Source organism: Ceratotherium simum, chromosome 2 (assembly GCF_057802395.1).
Source record: "Ceratotherium simum simum isolate JZ-2026a chromosome 2, ASM5780239v1, whole genome shotgun sequence".
In the NCBI taxonomy this organism is placed as follows: Eukaryota; Metazoa; Chordata; class Mammalia; order Perissodactyla; family Rhinocerotidae; genus Ceratotherium; species Ceratotherium simum.
In genome coordinates this window covers 29467604-29488506 of record NC_141901.1, presented here as the reverse complement: position 1 = coordinate 29488506, position 20903 = coordinate 29467604, and the positions used below count along the sequence as shown (strand labels likewise).

Sequence of the window (20903 nt, the reverse complement as noted above, 5' to 3'; positions counted from 1 at the left end):
TCTCCCAGTCTATGGCTCCGTTTTCTCATTCTCCTAACAGCGTCTTTTGAGAGCAGAAGTTTTGAGTATTTAAGAAGTCTAACTTAATTTTTTTTCTTTAAAGGATCATGTTTTTGGGGTTGTATTTGACAAATCTTTGGCTAGGTCGCAAATGTTTTCTACTAAGTCTTATAGTTTTAGGTTTTACATTTAACTCTACGATCCATTTTGAGTAAATATACATGGTGCTAACATGGGTGGAGGTTCTTTTTTTTTTTTGCATATGTATGTCCAATTGTGCCTATATTTTACCATTTTTCCACTGAATTGTTTGTACACCTGTGACAAAGTCAACTGGACACTTTTAAAAGGGTGTATTTCTGGGTTCTCTGTTCTGTTCCATTGCTCTATATGGTTATCTTTACAACAATAGCACACTGTCTTGATTATATGCTTTATAGTATGCTTTATAATAAGTCTTGACACCAAGTAGAATGAGTCTTCTAATTTTTTTCAAAATTGTTTTGACTATTCTACTTTTGGTTTTTCACATAAATTTTAGAATGAGTTTGTCAATTTCTACAAAAAGTTCTGCTGGGATTTTTATTGGGATTGTGCAGAATTTATAGATCAATTAAGGAGGACTGACACCTGTATTATACTGAGTCTTCCAATTCATGACCACTGAATTACTCTCTATTTATTAAGGTCTTCTTTAATTTCTTTTATAAGTGTTTTGTTGTTTTTACCATTCAAATCTTGCACACGTGTTGTTAGATTCACATGCAAGTATTTTGTGTGTTTTGGAGCTGTCGTAAATACTACTTAAAAAAATTTCAATTTCTAATGGTTTGTTACTAGTGTATAGACATACAATTGATTTCTGTATGTTGATCTTGTGTCTTCTAAGCTTGCTAAAACTTTAGTCTTTTGAATTTTCTACACAGACAATCATGTCATAAGTGAATAAATTCTATTTTATTTCTTCCTTTCTGAAATGTTTATCTATTTCTACCTTTCGCCTTATTGGACTGGCTAGAACCTCCAATACAATGCTGAATAGAGCGGTGAGAATACACACCCTTGTTCCTACCTTAGTGGAAAATAAATTAGTCTTTTTACCATTAAATATAATGTTAGCTGCGGGATTTTTGTAGGGGCCTTCTATGACGTTCAGATAGTTCCCTTTTATTCCTAGTTTGCTGAGAAGTTTTATCATGAAAAGATGATGAATTCTGTTAAATGCTCTTTTTTTGCACCTATTAAGATGATCATGTGATGTTTTTCTTTATAGTCTCGTGAAAAGGCAAATTACACTAACTAATTTCTGAATTTGAATCAACCTTGCATTCATGGATTAAATCCTACTTGATTACGAAATAGTCATATTTTTATATATGACAGGATTTTATTTGTTTTTATATTGTTAAGAAACTTTGGTTCTATATTCTTTTTTTTTTTTTTTTAATTTTATTTATTTATTTTTTTTCCCTCAAAGCCCCAGTAGATAGTTGTACGTCATAGCTGCACACCCTTCTAGTTGCTGTATGTGGGACGCGGCCTCAGCATGGCCGGAGAAGCAGTGCGTCGGTGCGCGCCCGGGATCCAAACCCGGGCAGCCAGCAGCGGAGCACGCACACTTAACCGCTAAGCCACGGGGCCGGCCCAGGTTCTATATTCATTATGGATATTGTTTGTTATTTTTTTGCAATGTTTTTGTCTGGTTTTGGTATCTCGGCAATGTCCTTCCCGTGATGTAAGTTAGGAAGTATTCTCTCCTCTTCCATTTTCTTGAAGAGTTTGTGTAGAGCTGCTATTATTTTTCCCTTAAATGTTTGGTAGAATTACCCAGTGAGCACATGGGGCCTGTAGTTCTCTTTGTGAGAAGGTTTAAGTTGTCAAATTTATATGCATAACGTTGTTTGTTTTATTCCCTTATTATCCTTCAATGTCTGCAGGATATTTAGTGACATGCTCTTTTTCATTCTTCATACTGGTCATTTATGTTTTCTTTTTTTCGTGTCAGACTAGCTATAGGTCTATTCATTTTACTGATCTCCAAGAAAAAGAGGTTAGTTTTATTGATATTCTATTTTTTTCTCTTTTCAGTATCATTGATTTCTATCTTATTTCCTTCCGTTTCCTTCTTTAGTGTTTAATTTGCTCTTTATTTTCTTACGGTAGAAGTTTAATCTTTTGAGACTTTCCCCTTTTTCCTATCTAAGTATTTCATGATATAAATATCCTCTATGCAATGCTTTTCCCGTATCCCACAAATTTTGATATGTTGTGTTTTCATTTTTATTCAATTCAAAACACTTTCTAATATCCCTTGTGACTTCTTCTTTGACTCAATGGTTAGGCAGTAGTGTCTTGCATACTTTTCACATATTTGGGGAATTTACGGTATCTTTATTGGATTTCTACATTCATCCCATTGTGATCAGATAATGTACTGTGAATGACTTCAACTTTTTCAAATTTGTTTAAAAAATTATCTATTGCTTAGAATACGGTATTAGAGAATGTTCCAAGTGCACTTGCAAAGAGTAAATAGTTTGTTGTGATTTACTGGTTCCTTTCTTTCAACAGTCAAATGCCCTCCAATGTCTCCCTCTGTTTGGTCACTCTCAAGTGCCTGAAGTATTCCTTTTTAAACATGTTTTGTCATATTTTTCAATCTTATCAGTGAGAGAGCTAGTACTTTACAATGCACTCTACCATTTTCTATAGCCACAACTCTCAGACTTCTTATAACACAAGCTAAAACTTTCTCATTTTTAAGCCAGTGTGTGTTGTGTTTTCATGCTTTCAAGCAAAAAAATCCTAACTCAGGCATATACACAGTAGTTCAGAATGTAAAACTGGAATGCTAAGAACATGTGAGGTGAGGGTTGGGGAACTCCGCAACGAGAACTGTTTTTGACTCAATTTGACCTTTATTAAATTGAATTAGAAATCAATTTAACAGGAGGAGAACACATACATGACTGTTTTGTTACCTGTAGGTAAAACGATTTTTAAAGTATTTCTACACACAGTATTTACAAATGAAGAAGGAAATAAATGGAAATATTTTTACCTTTACACTCAGGAGGGTCACTACTCCATTTGTCATTCCCAGAACAAACGAGCCTGCTCTCTCCAACAAGTGAATATTCATCTGGTCCATTGGAAGGATGACAACTATAAGTTACTACATCATTGTAGCTAAATTCCTCCTGGTCACTTCTGGTGTATTTTCCATTTTGTATTTTTGGAGGTGGGCTACAAGACATCACTTAAAAAGGGGAAAAAAGAGAATATGAAAGGCAAAAGGAAAGGTAAAAGATTAAGACAGCATTGGTAAAGTCCTATAAACTCCTTCAATAGATTCATTAACATATGATTTGTACAATCTGGTGGTGAATCCAATATCCAATTAGAAGAAGGATTCTATGAGAAACTGTATTATCCCCAATTCAAACCATTAACAATGAAATGAATTTTCAAAATAAAACCTATTTTCTTAAATATGTATATAAAATATCTATATGAAATATCTACATTTATCTACAAGGCCATGCTACATTGTCTTCTCAACATAAGAGATGCTGACAATTTAAGGACAAAATATTCCTGTGATTAAAAATAAAACTCAGTGCTACCTGAGAAATGCTTTGTAATTTATAAATATATCCATTTGGTACATCGGTAGTTCACAATACCAAGATATTATTGTCTTTTTTCACATCCATCCTTATGAGTGTGAAATTTTCCAGAGGCTACAAATTTTGTGATAATGCAACAGACTGAATCCAGATGTCATCCTTTAAGAAAGATATTGAGGAGATCTGCAATAATGTAAAACAATGCTACTATTCTCACTATTGGTTTTGGAAAACTGATGTTTCACAAAAATACGTTGCATATGTTACCATGTATTGAGATTACTATTCTTTTTTGTGTGTGTGTCTGAGGAAGATCGGCCCTGAGCTAACATCTGCGAATCCTCCTCCTCTTCTTCTTTTTTTTTTTTTTTTGCTGAGGGAGACTGGCCCTGGGCTAACATTCATGCCCATCTTCCTCTACTTTATACAGGATACCGCCACAGCATGGCTTGACAAGCGGTGTGTCAGTGTGCGCCCGGGATCCGAACCGGTGAACCCTGGGCTGCCACAGCGGAGCGCGAGCACTTAACCGCTTGCGCCACTGGGCCAGCCCTGAGCTTACTATTCCTAAAAATGAATTAACAAATAATTATTTAAAAACATCTCAGTTTTAATTCCCATATAATGAATATCAAGATAGAAGCCACATAAACGAAAGCTCATGAAGGTCATTGTCAATTTAAAAGGGGAAAGGGATTCTGAGGCCACAAAGTGTGAGAACTGCTGCTCTAAATTCTAAAGAGAGAATAACATTTACCTTGACATAATGGGGGATTGTCACTCCAACTCACAGTTTCTTCAACAAGTTCACAATATAGAATTTTTTGTCCAATTAAGTTAAAACTAAAAGTAAAAAGAAAAATTGACTGTGTTCTTTACAGTTAACAAGATGCAAATAATGAAGAAAATTTTTTTTTTTAATTTTATTTATTTATTTTTTTCCCCCAAAGCCCCAGTAGATAGTTGTACATCATAGTTGCACATCCTTCTAGTTGCTGTATGTGGGATGCAGCCTCAACATGGCCGGAGAAACGGTGCGTCAGTGCACGCCCAGGATCCGAACCCGGGCCGCCAGCAGCGGAGTGCACACACTTAACCACTAAGCCACGGGGCCGGCCCGAAGAAAATTTTTATATGGTTGTTTTCTTGGACAACAGCAGTTTGAAAAGTTTCTAAAATAATGAAACTGCTAATAGAATATCTAACTTTAAACAGTTTCTGCATTTGAACACACATTGGCCAAGAGGAAAAATGTCCAAATAAATCTGTCATACCTGTTGGTATGGACTCTTTGCTATCTCTGACAATCACATTACACATTCATTTCTATGCCCTTGCTCACGCCATTCTGCTCAGTAAGGACAACGAGTGAGTAGAGAGAACAGGCCCTAGACCCTGCCTGGGTGGATTCGAGTCCAGCTCCATGACTGACTTGTTATTTGAGCTTGGGCAAGTCCCTTAATGTTTCTCTGGCTCAGGTTCCTCATCTATGAAGAGGGGATATAGTACGTACCTCAGGGGGTTGTTTTGAGGATTAGATGAGGTAGTATCTGGCACACAGTGAGTGCCAGGTAAGTTTTAGCTCTTATTAATATTGTTTAGATCAGAATATCCTTCTAGGAACAGCTCAGGAATACTACTGGATGAAATCTTCTCTGATGATTTAAAATCACAGTACTCTCTCCTTCTGGACTCTCATTGTGATGATCATGAATAATTCTATGTATTTGGTACTTCTCATTTACTATTTTGCTTTGACACCTCTCTGGATTTACTGTGTTTCTCAAGAAGGGTACAACGGCTTTGAGAAGAGTCTCTGTCTTTAACTTTTGGTATCCTTCAAAGTGCCTAGCAGGCTCTCTCTCTAAAACTATTAACTGGAAGATCCAATATTTTTACTTGATCGAGTTAAAAAATAGTAACTGAAACTGCCTGTACATGCTTCCAGCCAACTTTTCCCCCAAGTCTCACTCATTCATTCTATATTAGAATATATTAGGAGTGGATTCTGGGATGACAGCAAAGTAGGAAGCACCAAGAATCTGTTTCCCACCTAGACAACAATTGTACTGGTAGAATCTGCCTGATGTAACTATTTTGGAACTTCGGAGTCTGTTGATAGCTTGCAATTTCCAGGGCAAGATTAGACAGGTAATCTGACTTAATTTCAGTCAACTTCAGCTCCTAGCACAGTGGCAGCTACCGAACCACACCCCCAACAGGCAACTGTGCATGTGTCCCTAGAGCAGCTTAGAAGCAGCCTGTAGGAGCCAGATTGGGCAAAAAGGACTCTGTCCTCCATTTACTGGGGATCTGTGCTCTTATCACTGATTGCTGCCTCTGATGACAGAGAAGGTGACAAACAGATTGGCAGCCATTGCTGTCACACTTACCCTGACTCTTGCAAGCCCCTTCTGCGCCAGCTGAAGTGACTTTCAAGGGATTTACAGATTCAGCGCCCTTTGCCACTCCTGCATTTTGCAATTTTCCCCTTTCAGGGACCAGATATTAATAACTAGGACATTCAAAAACAACTGCATACACAGAGAACATCAGAAAGTGACTATGCACACCCAGGAAAAGGCTCAGAAAGTCCTTCAGTTTCATGTCAGGCTGATCCTCAGCACAGAGGCACCCTACAACAATGAACAAACAAATAAACCACTAAAACATCAAGCCTTAGGAGAGGGGGATAATCTTTCCAGAGTTACCACATTATTAGATTCAAATGTCCAGTTCAGCAAAAAGTCACAAGGCATACAAAGGAACAGGCAGTATGCCCCATTCAAAGAAAAAAATAAATCAATGGAAATTGTCCCTGAAAAGACTTCATGGTAGATTTACTAAACAAAGACTTTAAAATAACTGTCTTGTGCAGGTGCTCTTGGTGGCAAATCAGAGGTTTCCACTACTGCCACCCTCTTTTTCTTCATTCAGGGGCTGAGTAGCAGACACAGAGATGCAGATCTTTATGAAGACCCTGATGGGCAAGACCACCCCTCTTGATGTCAAGCCCAATGACACCACTGAGAATGTCAAAAACAAAATCCAAGATAAGAAGGACATCCTACTTGAGCAACAGTGTCTGACTGTTGCAGGCAAACAGCTAGAAGATAGTCGCACTCGCAAAGACTACAACATTCAGAAAGAGTCCACCAAGTACTCGGTGCCAGCTCACCCAGAAATACCACTGCTACAGGATGATCTGCAAGTATTATGCTCGTCTATACCCTTGTGCTGTCAACTGTCACAAGAAGGATGGCCACGCTGACAACCTGTGCCCCAAAAAGAAGGTCAAATAAGTCCTCTCCACTGGCTCATCCTTTGCCTGCAGGGTGGCCTCCTGACCAAGCCCCAAGGACCTGGGGCCTCAAAAACATTTCAAAGATAGAAGAAAAAACTGTCTTAAAGATGCTCAAAGAACCATCACAAGAAGTGTAGGAAGTAATGAAAACAATGTGTCAACAAAATGGAAATATCAATTAGGAGATGGAAAACCTAAAAGAAATCAAAAGTAAATCATGGAGTTGAAAAGTACAATAACTTCAGGGACAAATTCACTACAGGAATTAAAGGCATATCTGAGCAAGAAGAAGAAAGAATCACTGAAATTGAAGATAGGAGAATGGAAATTATTGAGTCTGAGGAATGGAAAGGATTGAACAAAAGTGAACAGAGCCCAAGGTATGTGCAGGACACCAAGAAGCAGACAACATAAACTCTGTGGGACTCTCAGGAGGAGAAAATAGAAAAAAAGGGGCAGAGACAATAGTTGAGGAAATAATGGCTGAAAACTTCCCAGATTCGATGAAACACACGAAAATAAATATCCAATAAGCGCAACTCCAAATAGGATGAACTCAAAGAGACCCAAACTTAGACACATAATAACCGAACTTTTAGAAGCCAAAGACAAAGCAAAAATCTTGAAAGCTGCAAGAAAAAAGTAAATCATCACATCCAAGGGATTTTAAATAAGATTATCAGAAGACTTCTCATCAGAAACTCGGAAGCCATCGACAGTTGGCCAATGTGCTCAAAGTGCTAAAAGAAAGAAAGTGTCACCCAAAAATCCTCGATCCAGCAAAACTGTGTCTCAAAAGTGAAGGAGAGGGCCGGCCCCGTGGCTTGGCGGTTAAGTGCGTGCGCTCCGCTGCTGGCAGCCTGGGTTCGGATCCCGGGTGCGCCCTGACGCACCGCTTCTCTGGCCATGCTGGGGCCACGTCCCACATACAGCAGCTGGAGGGCTGTGCAGCTATGACATACAACTATCTACTGGGGCTTTGGGGGAAAAAAATAAATAAATAAAAATTAAAAAAAAAAAAAAAAGTGAAGGAGAAACTCAGGCATTCCCAGATAAACAAAAGCTAATGGAGTTGGTGACCACTAGACCTCCCCTGCAAGAAATGCTCAAGGGAGTCCTGCAAAGTGAAATGAAAGGACTCGACAGTAACTCGAAGCCATTTGGATAAATAAAGATCTCACTAATGGTAAATATATGGGCAATTATGAAAGCTAGTACTACTGTGATAATGGTCTATAACTGCAATTTTTGTTTTCCATGTGATTTAAGACTCTAATCCTTTTAAAGAAAATATTAGTGTAGAAGCTAGTATTACAATTATAAAGTGTAGATGCTAGTATGACATGAAAATCCAAAAGGGGTGGGATGGATCTGTAGAGGAGCATTTTTTATAACTTATTGAAGTAAAGTCAGTATTGGAGAGGTATAACTACAGGATGTTAAATGTAATCCTCATGGTAACCACAAAGAAAATAGACAAAGAATATACCCAAAGGAGATGAGAAAGGAATTTAACCATTTCATTACAAAAATCCACTGAACGCAAAAGAAAACAGTATTACAGCAACTGAGGAACAAAAAAGGCCATAAGGCATATAGAAAAGAAATAGTACAATGACAGAAGTAGTCCCTCCTTCTCAGTAATTACATTAAATGTTAATAGATTAAACTCTCCAATCAAAGAGAGAGCTTGGCAGAATGGATAAAAACACATGATTCAACTATATGCAGTCTACAAGAGACCCACCTGAGATCCAAAGACAAAAACAAGCTGTAAGAGAAAGGATGGAAATAGTTATTCCACGAAAATAGTAACCAAGAGAAAGCAGAGGTGGCTATATTAATATCACAAAAAGTAGACTTTAAATCCAAAAAAGTTACAAGACACAAGAACAGTACATATGAATAAGGGTTCAATACGGCAACAAGATATAACAATTATAAACATTTATGCACCCAATGACAGGCTATCAAAATACATTAAGCAAAAACTGACAGGAATGACAGGATAAATACACACTTCTATGTAACTGGCACTTTTACAATAATAACTGGAGACTTCAATACCCCATTCACAACAACGAACAGAACACCTAGACAGAAGATAAGTAAGGAAAGAGAGGACGTGAACAACACAATAAACAAACTAGACCTCACACTCATATATAGAGTGGTCTATCCAACAACAGAATATATAGCCTTCTCAAGTGCACGTGGGACATTTTCTAAGATAGACAATAGGTTAGGCCACAAATTAATAAAACAAATTAGTGTTATTAATAATACAATTAATTATATAATATATAACCTAATACATAAATAACAACATAATTATGTTGGCCACAAATTAATATTAATTAATCAATAGATTTAAAAATATAGATATTGTACAAAGTAGTTTTTCTAACCACAATGGGATGAAGTTAGAAATTAATATCAAAAAGAAAACTGGAGGGACCACCCCAGTGGTGTAGTGGTTAAGTTCCCATGCTCCGCTTCAGTGGTTGGGGGTTTGCAGGTTAGGATCCCGGGTGTGGACACAGGAACCACTTGTGAAGCCATGCTGTGGTGGCGTCCCACATAAAGAAGAGGAAAATGGGCAAGGATGTTAGCCCAGGGCCAATCTTCCTTAAAAAAAAAAAAAGAAAGAAAGAAAGAAAGAAAACTGGAAAATTCACAAAATGGTGAAAATTGAACCACACACTTTTAAACAACCACTGGCTCAAAGAAGAAATCACAAGGAAAATTAGAAAATACTTTGAGGTAAATGAAAAAGAAAACATAACATACAAAAACTTATGGGATGCAGCAAAACCAGTGCCAAAGGGCAAATGTATAGCTACAAATGCTTACATTAAAAAATTGACAGATCTGAAATCAACAACCTAACTTTACAACTTAAGGATGTAGAAAAAGAAGAATTAAAACACAGCTAGCAGAAGGAAGTATACAATAAAGATTAGAACAGAGATAAACAGAGAAGAAAAAACGCAATAGAGAAAATCAATGAAACCAAAAGTTGGTTCTTTGAAAAGATCAACAACATAGACAAGATTGTAGCCAGATGGACTAAGAAAAAAGAGAAGACTCAAATCACTGAAATCAGAAATGTAAGTGCAGACATTACTACTGATTCGACAGAAATAAAAATTTTATGAGAGTACTTTGAAAAAATTTATGCCAATAAATTGAATAACCTAGATAACATGGACAAATTCTTAGAAACACAAAATCTACCAAGACTAAATCATGAATAAATAGATAATCTGAATAGACCTATAACTAGTAAGGAGAGTGAATCAGTAATCAAAAATCTCCCAATAGGGCCGGCCCTGTGGCTTGGTGGTTAAGTGCGCGCGCTGCGATGCTGGTGGCCCGGGTTCGGATCCCGGGTGTGCATCGAGGCACCACTTCTCCGTCCATCCTGAGGCCGAGTCCCACATACAGCAACTAGAAGGATGTGCAGCTATGACATACAACTATCTACTGGGGCTTTGGGGGGAAAAAATAAAATAAATAAAATCTTTAAAAAAAAAAAAAAAATCTCCCAATAAAGAAAAGCCCTGCACCTCATGGCTACACTGGTGAACTCTACCAAATATTTCAAGAAAAACTAATACCAATCCTTACCAAATTTTCCCAAAAATTTGAAGAGGAGGAAATTCTTCCAAACTCAGTCTATGAGACCAGCATTACCATGATACCAAAGCTAGACAAAGACACTATAAGAAAAGAAAGCTATAGACCGATATCGCTAATGAACACTAACGTAAAAATCCTCAAAAAAATACTGGCAAACAATTTTGCAGCAAATTCAAAGGATTATACACCATGACGAAATGGGAGTTATTCCTTGAATGGAAAGATGGCTCAACATATGAAAAACGAACAATGTAATATGCCACATCAACAGAATAGAGGGAAAAAACCACATGATCATCTCAACTGCAGCAAAAAATGCATTTGACAAAATTTAATATATTTTCATGATAAAAATACTCAAGAAATGAGGAATAGAAGGAAACTACCTCAAGATAATAAACACCATACATGGAAAACCCACAACAAACATCATATTCAATGGTGAAAAGCTGAAAGCTTTTCCTCTAAGATCAGGAACAAGGCAAGAATGCCTACCTTTTTCTATTCAACATAGTACTGGAAGTTCTAGACAGAACAATTAGAAAAGAGAAAAAAAAAAAAAATAGAAGGCAACAGCATTGAAAAGGAAGCAGTAAAATTACCATTGTTTGCAGACGATATGTTCTCATATGTAGAAAACTCTAAAGATTACACGCACACACAAACACAAAAAAATTAGAACCAATAAATCAATTTAGCAGGTAGCAGGATACCAAGTTGATACAAAAAATCAGTTGCATTTCTATGGTGTATTACATTTACCCTCTAAATGCACATTTTTCATAAATGCCCAGTATTCCCAATACATACTATTAAAAGAGCCCCATAGAACAAAGGTTATAATTAAGTGCTCAGTACCTCTTTTTGAGATGATTCATTACTTTGTAGCAGTCTCAAAGATAAGGTTTTCCAATTTAGAGATCTTAATCAATGTTATGGTCCAGGTTAACCAGGGCAATTTTGGTCTGTTAATACCTTACAGAGTATCTCGATATAAGAATATCGTTGGATGGCATTTCTACCTCCCATTTCCACAAGCCCCACTTCAACTCTGAGAGTTGACATTTTAAATAGGGTGCACTTTTAGGGCCGGCCCCGTGGCTTAGTGGTTAAGTGCGTGCGCTCTGCTGCTGGCGACCTGGGTTCGGATCCCGGGTGTGCACCGACACACCGCTTCTCCGGCCATGCTGAGGCCGCGTCCCACATACAGCAACTAGAAGGATGTGCACCTATGACACACAACTATCTACTGGGGCTTTGGGGGAAAAAGTAAATAAATAAATAAAATTATAAAAAAAAAAAAAAATTTAAATAAATAAATAAATAAATAGGGTGCGCTTTGATGTCAAGGATAAAATCACCATGGTTATTACATTTTAATGCTTGTGATAGGCTTATTATTACATATAGTATCATATAATTTTCCTTTCCTTCAATTTAAATTTCTTTCTATTAATTACACATCTTTTCAGTCTCCATAAAAAGACCAAGAGTTGTTTTGCTTCAAGTACAACTTGTCACAGAGAAAGCAAAATGAAATCAACTTCATGGGAACGCTTAGGAAGAGAAGCAAAACAAAAATGGAATTCATAACATTTACCTTATTTCCTCTAAGGAGCAACTTACTTACCCCTCATTACAAGCATAGTGAATCTGTGAACCAAACTCCAAAGTTCCATTTACATATCTTACTTCTCCATTTATGGGTTCTCCTGGCTGTGGACACGATTTTCCTAAAAGATAATTTTCAAGTTCATTGTTTTATATGAATTTCAAGGCAGATTTGAATCAAAATCAAAATTCTACATTGTTCTTTTGAATTAATGGGACTATTATTTATTTTCTTTAACTATTATAAGGCCAAACTTAAGATTCAGATTTACCTAGGCAACCAACTACCCAGAAAAGGATTCCCAGAAAAGGAGATTTTTCAAAGCCTGAAAATATACACTGCTCTCTAAAAGCTACATTCACATGAGAAAATCATCAGTGCCGTAGTGGAATATGCACCATAAAATGTGTGAATATCTGTAGAGCAACAACAACAACAACAAAAAAGTTTTGTTTGCTTACTTGTACAAGCCTCCTGGAGAGGCGTCCATGTGTTATCAGGCTGACAGACAGTAGAGGTGGCAAGAGGAGGTCTCTTGAGCGTGTATCCTAGACGACACTCATATTCTATTGTGTCTCCAGGCCTATAAGAAGATTGAGCAACACCCCTCACCCTCATAGAATTGAATCTTGGCGGATCACCACAGGCATCTAGGAAGAAGAGGATAAGAACATGAAAATAAAGTACTTTACCTCTTTCACCAGCCTAGCAGCAGGGAGGTAGTACAGAATAAATGGAAAGGTTCTTGGCAAGACACTAAATGACTAGCCCAGGCTTTTACCCAAGTGGTGATACTTATGGATGATGTGTCTAGCTCATTTTAAATAACATTCTATCAGCTTTTGGTTTGTTGGGGAATAAGGTGAATTTCCATTCAACAGTAAACTGAAGAGACAATACCAATGGTTTTGGTTTTAAAATATATTTATAGGTACGCATCCTTCCCCACTTTTTCTAAATTCCTTCCAAAACTCACCTCTCCTCTAAGAAGTCTTCTATAGTATGTACCACTCTGCTGGGATTACGCTTCCATAGTTGGAAACACAAACTCATGACCATTTGTCACTTTGGGCTCAGTCTCCTCTCAGGAGGCAAGTTCCTAGAGGTCAGGGACCACATGCCTTCTTTTTCTACTATACCCTATACCCAGGGGGTGCTCACGAAATGTAAGAGGCAATGATGAAATGAGCATCATGGATTTCAAAGATCAAAATAAATATGGACTGCAGTACTTCAAAATAGAAGCCATCATTTCATCGCTTTCATATTAGTGAATGGAGCGTTTTGTAAGTGAACAGATGGCCATTTAAATATCAAAATGAACTACTTTCATAGCCTAACATGAAAAAAATTTTGCTTTCTTGGACATTATTTTATATAATTTAAATTTCCTTTGCTGATCTATGGAGTGTGCATTCCCTCAGAATCTCCTTGAGGTGCCTGTTTGAGCTGTTTATCCAATATATCCCTACAGTAAAGCTACTATATTGCTATGCTTTTAGATAAATTTTTTACTTCTGGATTTTTTTTAGGGGGAGGGGGATTTTTTCTCCTTAAAATAATGTCATTTCTACTTCAGCAATTCCTCACACTGCAACTAGAATAATATTGATATGATACAGTGACCAACCCTCTTCCAAGTCAGATGCCTGTCAATGGCTCCCCACTGCCCTCAAGATAATGTCTAAGGCCCCCTAACACGGCTAACAGACTCTTAAAACCTGTCACTATCAGGACGCTGCTCACTCTTGCACACTATTCTCAAGCCATATTCCATTCCATGTCGAGCCCGTCAAGTTACTTAAATGACATTAGCACTCTCGGCCTCCATGCACCATTTTACTTCAGCTTTGACCAGAGACCCTGCCATTCCTCCCACCCACTCATCCTTCAGTTTCATCCTAGACGCCACTGATTCCTTGAACCTCCTGACATCTCTCAATCAAAACACTGGGTTAAGCGTCCTCATGCTGCCCCACTTTACTTCTTTCATAGCATTTTGCATATTGTAATTCTTTATTGTTGACACTCCTTGCGAGACTGTCACCTTCTTGAGGACCATGTCTCACTCATCACTGCATTTCTAGGACCTCGGGCCAGAGCTGACTGAGCACGGGTATCAGTTCTATACACTCTAATGGCCAAATTCAAATTCTTTACTGTTCAGCCAACCTGTTCCAGAGCTATCTGCAAACCATGACTTGTTTCTTTGCTGTTTTTATGCCTGTCTTCAATTTTATTTCATTGGTTTAGTTATAGAGAAATCCTTTTATCAGAGTTTTAAATTTCTTTCGTGTCAAAATATTTATGCTTTATTATTTTATTTTACCCATTCTTTGTTACTGCTATTATATGAAATGGTATTTTAAGATTATCACAAAGTGAAGCCTAAATATTGTGGGTTATATTTTTGCCTAAAGTATGGTAATGAAAGATCGCAGTAGTTGGTTCTTATGACAATAGCGATGATAATAATAATTGTAGAAATATTTAAGCACTACTTGTGCCAACCATACTTTAAGTGCTTTTAAACTAACTTAATCTTCATAATCATTCTATGAGTTGAGATTACTCTTCCATAATAGTTCCACAGGTCCTATTTCCCCCTCCTTAAGATGCGCAAACCGAGGCATAATAAGGTGAAGTAACTTGCCCAAGAAACATTCCCAGCAGGTAGTAGACCCAGGAGCCAAGCCAGGCAGCCTGGTTCTGTTACCGGATACATACCCCGCTTCTTTACCCACCACACAGGAGAGGCCAAATGAAACTGGAATGCCAGGATTAGGGCAAGGAAAGTGTTTTCATTTCAGGTGACATCAGCCAGGAGACGAGAGCTCTCAAGTTTGTCCTGTCTCCGTGAAAGACGGGAAGCAAGGGGTTTTAAAGGTTGTGAGGAATGTGGCTGCTTGTGGCGAGGGGGAGCCTGTGGCCTTGCTGGTCGGTGCTTTCCCACCAGCCTGTATTTGGCCTTGTGAGGCTGCTGGCAGGGAGGAGGATGGCGAGATAAGGGAATCGCAGGTTGGTGTCCTTCAACTGTCTCTCTGTGGTGGATGGTGGATTCTGGTGTCAGGAGGCCAATGAGTTGAGGTCTGTGAAGCTTTGCTTTCTTGATATTTTCTGGGTATCAGTTTCCCTGTAACAAACCTCAAGAACTGGTAATCAGCCAAAACTTCAGTGTGAGCCCAGCTGGAGGCCACCTGGGGTTTTAACGATTCCTAACTTCTAACTGTCTTGTCAAGTTCAGGGACACAAAGGCTTAAAAAACAAATATTTACATATGAATGTAACTTAGAGAAGCAGGGAAAGAGGATGAGTGCTTTTGGTTTCAACCCCATATATGCTGGGCTTAATTTAGGGGAACTGATATCAAGGCCGCATCAATAACATCATGTCTGAATTTTATGATGGTGATTGTTCATTCCTGACTATCCTGCTGCTTTTCACAATTATTCTCTCTGTGATCTAGTCTTCTCCTTTCTCTCGCCTGCTTTGCCCTACTGCGGCCGCACTGGGTAGCTTGGCAGTCCATGAATCCCCAGGCCTTGTCACAACCAAGTCTTTGCACACACTCCTCCCTCTGCTCAGAACACCCTTCCTCCCTGCTCAGCAGCAACTCCTGCTCAAGTCTTGTCTTCCAGACAAGAAGATAATCATCTTAAAGCTTTATGCACTGGAAAGAGATTTGGCCACATAATTTCTTTTGTTGCCCATCTCCCAGGATTCTGGTAACCTAGCAATTTACCAGATAAGGACTGCTCTGTTTTCACTGTAACATGCAGAGGAAGGAAACTAAGTAACTACTGTGTGAGCACTTAGTCATCTTGGCTTCTTTATTGGAAAGAAAGAAAAGAGCTCAAGTAGACAAACAGAAGACACCACCCATAACAGAAGATTGTGGGTTTTGTCCAAAAAAGCAGATTCCTTCTGGAGAAATGAGACCGGTCCCCGAATTCGACAAATGTTCCCTTCTGCGATCTCACACCATTTGGCAACTACCTCTGAGATGACAAACCTCCCGGGCTCAACATTGTCTGCTTACAAAACCTTCTCCTCATGAGCTGCTTCAAAAGTGAAATGTTTAGGGCCAAACCCATGGCATAGTAGTTAAGTTTGCTCACTCTGCATCAGTGGCTTGGGGCCCGGGGGTTCGGATCCCAGGTGTGGACCTACACACCGCTCATCAAGCCATGCTGTGGTAGCAACCCACATACAAAATAGAGGAAGACTGGCAACAGATGTTAGCTCAGGGACAATCTTCCTCACCAAAAAAAAAAAAAGATAGAGGAAAAAAAAGTGAAATGTTTATTTTATCCTCATTCTTCCCTGCCCAGCATAGTGAGTTCTCATTTTGCTTCCTCTAAGTCTCATATCTCTCCTGATTTTACCTTTCAACCTTAACCTTAACTTTGTTTTTCCTCCTCATTTCTAGTTTTGTTACCTTCCATGAGGCATCCTATTCATTTCAGTTCTCTATTTTCCTCTGTTTTAAATAGCTTTCAGTCTCCTTCAACTTCTAGCTTTAAGCCTATTCTAAAAATTATTCTTCTTTAAAAATTCCTTTTGTTTTCTTTTTACCACCACTGTTCCACCACCCTCCCCCCTCCTACATAGGAATGAACTTGTTCATGATCTGTAACAAGCAAGTCTGCAATACTGTGAGCCCTGGAGAGTCCACTAACAGGGAAGACAGAGCCTCTCTGACCTCAGCTGTCCCAGCCTCAGCTTTTTAGGCACCACAGAAAGGCCATCCTAAGCATGGCGCTTTAAAAGACTTTCCTCCTGGAGGAATATCAGCCTGAGCTCTAAGCCCCACTGAATAGTATATCTAATTTTCTGGTATTTAACAGAAATAAAAGAGTGTTGATACGGAGGCCAAAAAAATGGGCATGTGGAACCACAAGTGTGACAAGACAGACAAGATCTCTGCACTCTAGGGGGCAGAAAACAGAAAAGATAGTTTTGGAAGGGTGACTACAAGTTAGGGGGGATTTAAGCTGGAGAGTGTGTGGGGGTCCATCTGAGACAGGGTGGTCAGAGAAGGTCCCTCTGAGGGGGTAGCATCTCAAATGAATTTGAAGAATAAGAAGGAGCCACTTACACAAGAGGCAGGAGGACCATGTTCCAAGGCTGAGGGAATACAAGTGCACAAGCCCCAAAGTGGCAGAGTCGGCCTATGTGATGAACAGAAAAGTCTTCCCTGCCTCCAGTCATTTGTTAAATGCTCTCAGAGACTCGTGATCCTTTCCTCCAGAGCACTTCTCTTGGGTTATAACGTATTCATTAGTATTATGTTTTGATTACTGACTGCCACTCCCAATAAATTTTAGCAAATATTTTTGATTACCTACTGGGATATAACAGTGAGCAACAGTCCCTGCTGATATTCGTGTGCATGTGTGCAAACAGACAACTGAAGATCCTGAAAACAGGAATGGTTTGCTTGCTCACCAGTGTATCCTCAGGACCAGCACAGGACCTGGCCCAGAGAAGGCAAATCTTTGTGGAATGAACGCTGCTAAGGAAAGAATGCAGCATACAAACAGTATATCTAAGAGGACCCTGAAAATAACTTGGGCATAGAAACACATGTGCATATGAAGACACAGGAAATATACCAAAGTATTAAAAATGATTGTCCTTTGATTGTGTAAGTTTTTTACAATAACATGGCCTTTGTTTACCACATGTATTTTTAAAGTACTTATTTCCATTCAATGAAACACTCTAAACAAACTTAGTAGATGGGCCTTCAGCTATAGTTTTTGAGCTGTAGGGGAAAACCAGATTAACATTATTTATCGTTCATCTCTTAGAATAATCATTTCTCACTAGGTTTGGCTACCAATGATTTTTAGGTTACTTCGGATGTCCCCTCAAATATGATCCCAGCTAAGAAAAGAAGGGAACAATGCTAAAACGCCATTCAGTGATAGAATTGGCTGTCTGTACTGGAAGGGGACAGGAATATAACTACACGCCCATAAAAAAAAAAAAAAAAAAAGCAACAGGCTGCAAAGCAATACCAATAGGATCTTGGGAAACAAGGAGCCTGTGAACGTCAGGTACAAAAGCATGGCGCGCCCTTCCCAAACCCTCTAACCCCCAGGCCCCCAGAGCCTGCTCTCACCCAAGCGCTACAACCACACCATGCACTTCCCAGCCCCCTTACAAAGCGAGCAGCTTCCTTGCCCCACACTCGGCACCGCGGGGCTGGCCACTTCCATAAAGCACACACCCGAGAACACCCGCCGGGGCTTCCGCAGCCCAGCCCAGCGGGGCACAAACACCCCTCTCAACAAGGCACCACCCGGCCCAGGGAACAAGGGCAAACCCTCCCCACGGGCACAGCCCGAGTCCTAGCAACACCCCCGCGCACCCGGGCACTCAAGAGCAAGCCCTCGCCGCAAGCAGCGGTCCGCGCGCCCATCCCGACTTGGCTGAGCGCGGGCACCGCCCTGCAAGCTTTGGCCAGGGACGCGGCTTGGCCCCGGTAAACGCCGGCCGCACCCACCACCCCGCCCCGCTCAGTGCCGACCACCAAGCACGCCTCCGCCTCCCGCACTACGCGGTCCTCACCCCCCCGGAGCCCCCCACAGCACCACCCGGGGGGACCCTGGCCACGGAGCGCCAACTCCGCACAGCCCGGCTCGACCCAGCCCCGCGCCTCCCACCCGACCCACCGAGCGAGGCTCCCCCGCCCTCGGCTCCCGTCCGCCCGCTCCCCGACCCGTTCCGTTCGCCGCCGGAGCGCACACCCTCTCCAGGCTCCTACCGGAGGACACGGGCAGCAGCAGCACTAGGGCCCCAAAGCGACTCCCAATGAAGCCCCAAGAAGAGAAGTGGCTCTCGGGGCGGCAGGGAGGCGCCGGGCGCGGCGGGCAACACGCCGTCATTTTCGGGGAGATCGGGGGGGGTCCTGAGAGACGCCTGAGCGGACCTTCTGAAGTCTGGTTACCGGACGCAACAATTCCCACACTCGCAGAGTCCAGCGCGGAACGGCAGGTGGGCGTGGCCTCTACCGCCCCCCGGAGGTGACTCGACCTACCGGGGCCGGGGGTGTGGGCGGGCGGGGCCAATCGGGCGGCTGCGAGGCGGGGCGTCGGCGCGGGGACGGGGCGTCAGGCCCGGAGGGGACGCGGCGTAACCCTGACTGGCATCTAACGGGCTGGCGTTGGCAGGCGGCCCCGGCCCCTCCCGCGTGAGCCGAACTCTTCTCTGGCCGCACCCCCTGCAGCCCTGCCCGTAAGCCCGAGGAGGCTTGCGGGAAACGCTGGGTCACCGCCGCGTTCAAGAACGGTTAACATCCCGCTCAGGAAGGGTGGAAAGGAAACAAGAGCGGCGGGGTCATCGTTGTCCCTTTCCCGGAACGCTGGTTGGAAGAATAAAGCGCATCGACCTGAAAATAGAAACCCGGGGCCCAGGAGCGGGTCACCGTGGGGCCAACACTCCTCAGGGCTTCAGTTTTGTCCCGGGGCGCTCCATCTGTCAGGACTGCCTGGGCCCTTGGTCACTATTCGGCGTTAATCAGGCATAATTGGGGACAACACTTGAGAACCGTGGTTGAGCCTCTGCTCCTGAATCCCATCAAGGCCTGCTAGACTTCAAATCCACAAAGACGTGGCCTCTGCACTCACAGCCCCTAATGTAAATTACTCTCCCCCTGCTCGCTTGAAGGGATGCCCTGGAAGGTAAATTATTAAAGAACACTGGGCCCTTAGGTACTGCCCCTCAACTCAATGGGATGGGCCCTTGCCCTTCAGCAACTAAATGTTTATGAAGAGGAAATATACATGTATGAAAAAGGTAAGGACGAGGGTGTATTAAGCGCCAAATTCCTGGAAGCAATGAATGCCATTATTGTTGGCTTGGGTAGGAGTTGATCAGAGGGAGAAGTTTTGTGGTGAAACAATCTGTCAGTGCTGGAAAATTAAGAAAGAGCAAGATTTACTTGTAGAGTTGTGAGTAAACCTGTATGACTACAAAAGTGATAAAAAAAAAAAAAGGTAACGTGACTGGATTTAAAAGAGGAACGAAAAGGAGCTGATGTTTTTTTCCTATTAGTTGGCAAAGAATCAAAACGTCAACCAATGTGAGTAAACATATTGGGGGCCCGGCCCCCTCAGATTTGGGATTTCTAACATAACTCTTCCATATATTAAAAGTTTTAAAAGCGACATGATTTTTAAACCACGAGTTCCGTTTAGAGTTTATCCCAAAGAAATCATCAGAGCTGTGAGCAAAGATGTATAATTTAGGAAAAAATATAAACTCCTTAGTGTCCAGCAAAAATATAGAGAATCTTTCATAGGTGGCTTTATGGGATGAAATTCTATGCAGCAAGTGCAAAAAAATCAATGTGAGAAACTATGATATATTCATAAGTGGGAAAATCAGACTCCAAATCAGAAGGTGCCTTTTGGCATTCCTTTTATTAAAAGTAGTTTATTGAGGGGGCAGCCTGGTGGTGTAGTGGTTAAGGTCATGCACTCCTCTTCAGCGCCTGGGGTTCGCAGGTTCGGACCCCAGGCGCGCACCATGCGGTGATGGCGTCCCATATAAACTAGGGGAAGATGGACATGGTTGTTAGCCCAGGGCCAATCTTCCTCAGAAAAAAAAGAGGAGCATTGGCATCAGATGTTAGCTCAGGGCTAATCTTCGTCACAAAAAAAAGTAGTATGTTGATACCCACAAAAAGAGATTAGTTGGAGATATACCC

General features: G+C 40.8%; 1 protein-coding gene and 1 pseudogene across 2 annotated transcripts in view; one reads left to right on the top strand and one right to left on the bottom strand.

Moving 5' to 3' along the window:
• LOC106800990 (membrane cofactor protein-like) overlaps positions 1 to 19080 on the bottom strand; it is a 37417-nt gene extending 18337 nt beyond the window's left edge. For both annotated transcript variants that reach the window (XM_087439873.1, XM_087439883.1), the window contains exons 1-5: positions 18960 to 19080; positions 12649 to 12837; positions 12206 to 12308; positions 4387 to 4472; positions 3062 to 3259 (exon numbers count right to left, since the gene is read on the bottom strand). In XM_087439873.1, coding sequence (XP_087295999.1) covers positions 3062 to 3259; positions 4387 to 4472; positions 12206 to 12308; positions 12649 to 12837; positions 18960 to 19080 — 697 coding nt within the window. The remainder of the gene's footprint in view (positions 1 to 3061; positions 3260 to 4386; positions 4473 to 12205; positions 12309 to 12648; positions 12838 to 18959) is intronic.
• Positions 6499 to 7745, top strand: LOC147917794 (ubiquitin-ribosomal protein eL40 fusion protein pseudogene; annotated as a pseudogene).
• Positions 19081 to 20903: the final 1823 nt, after the last annotated feature.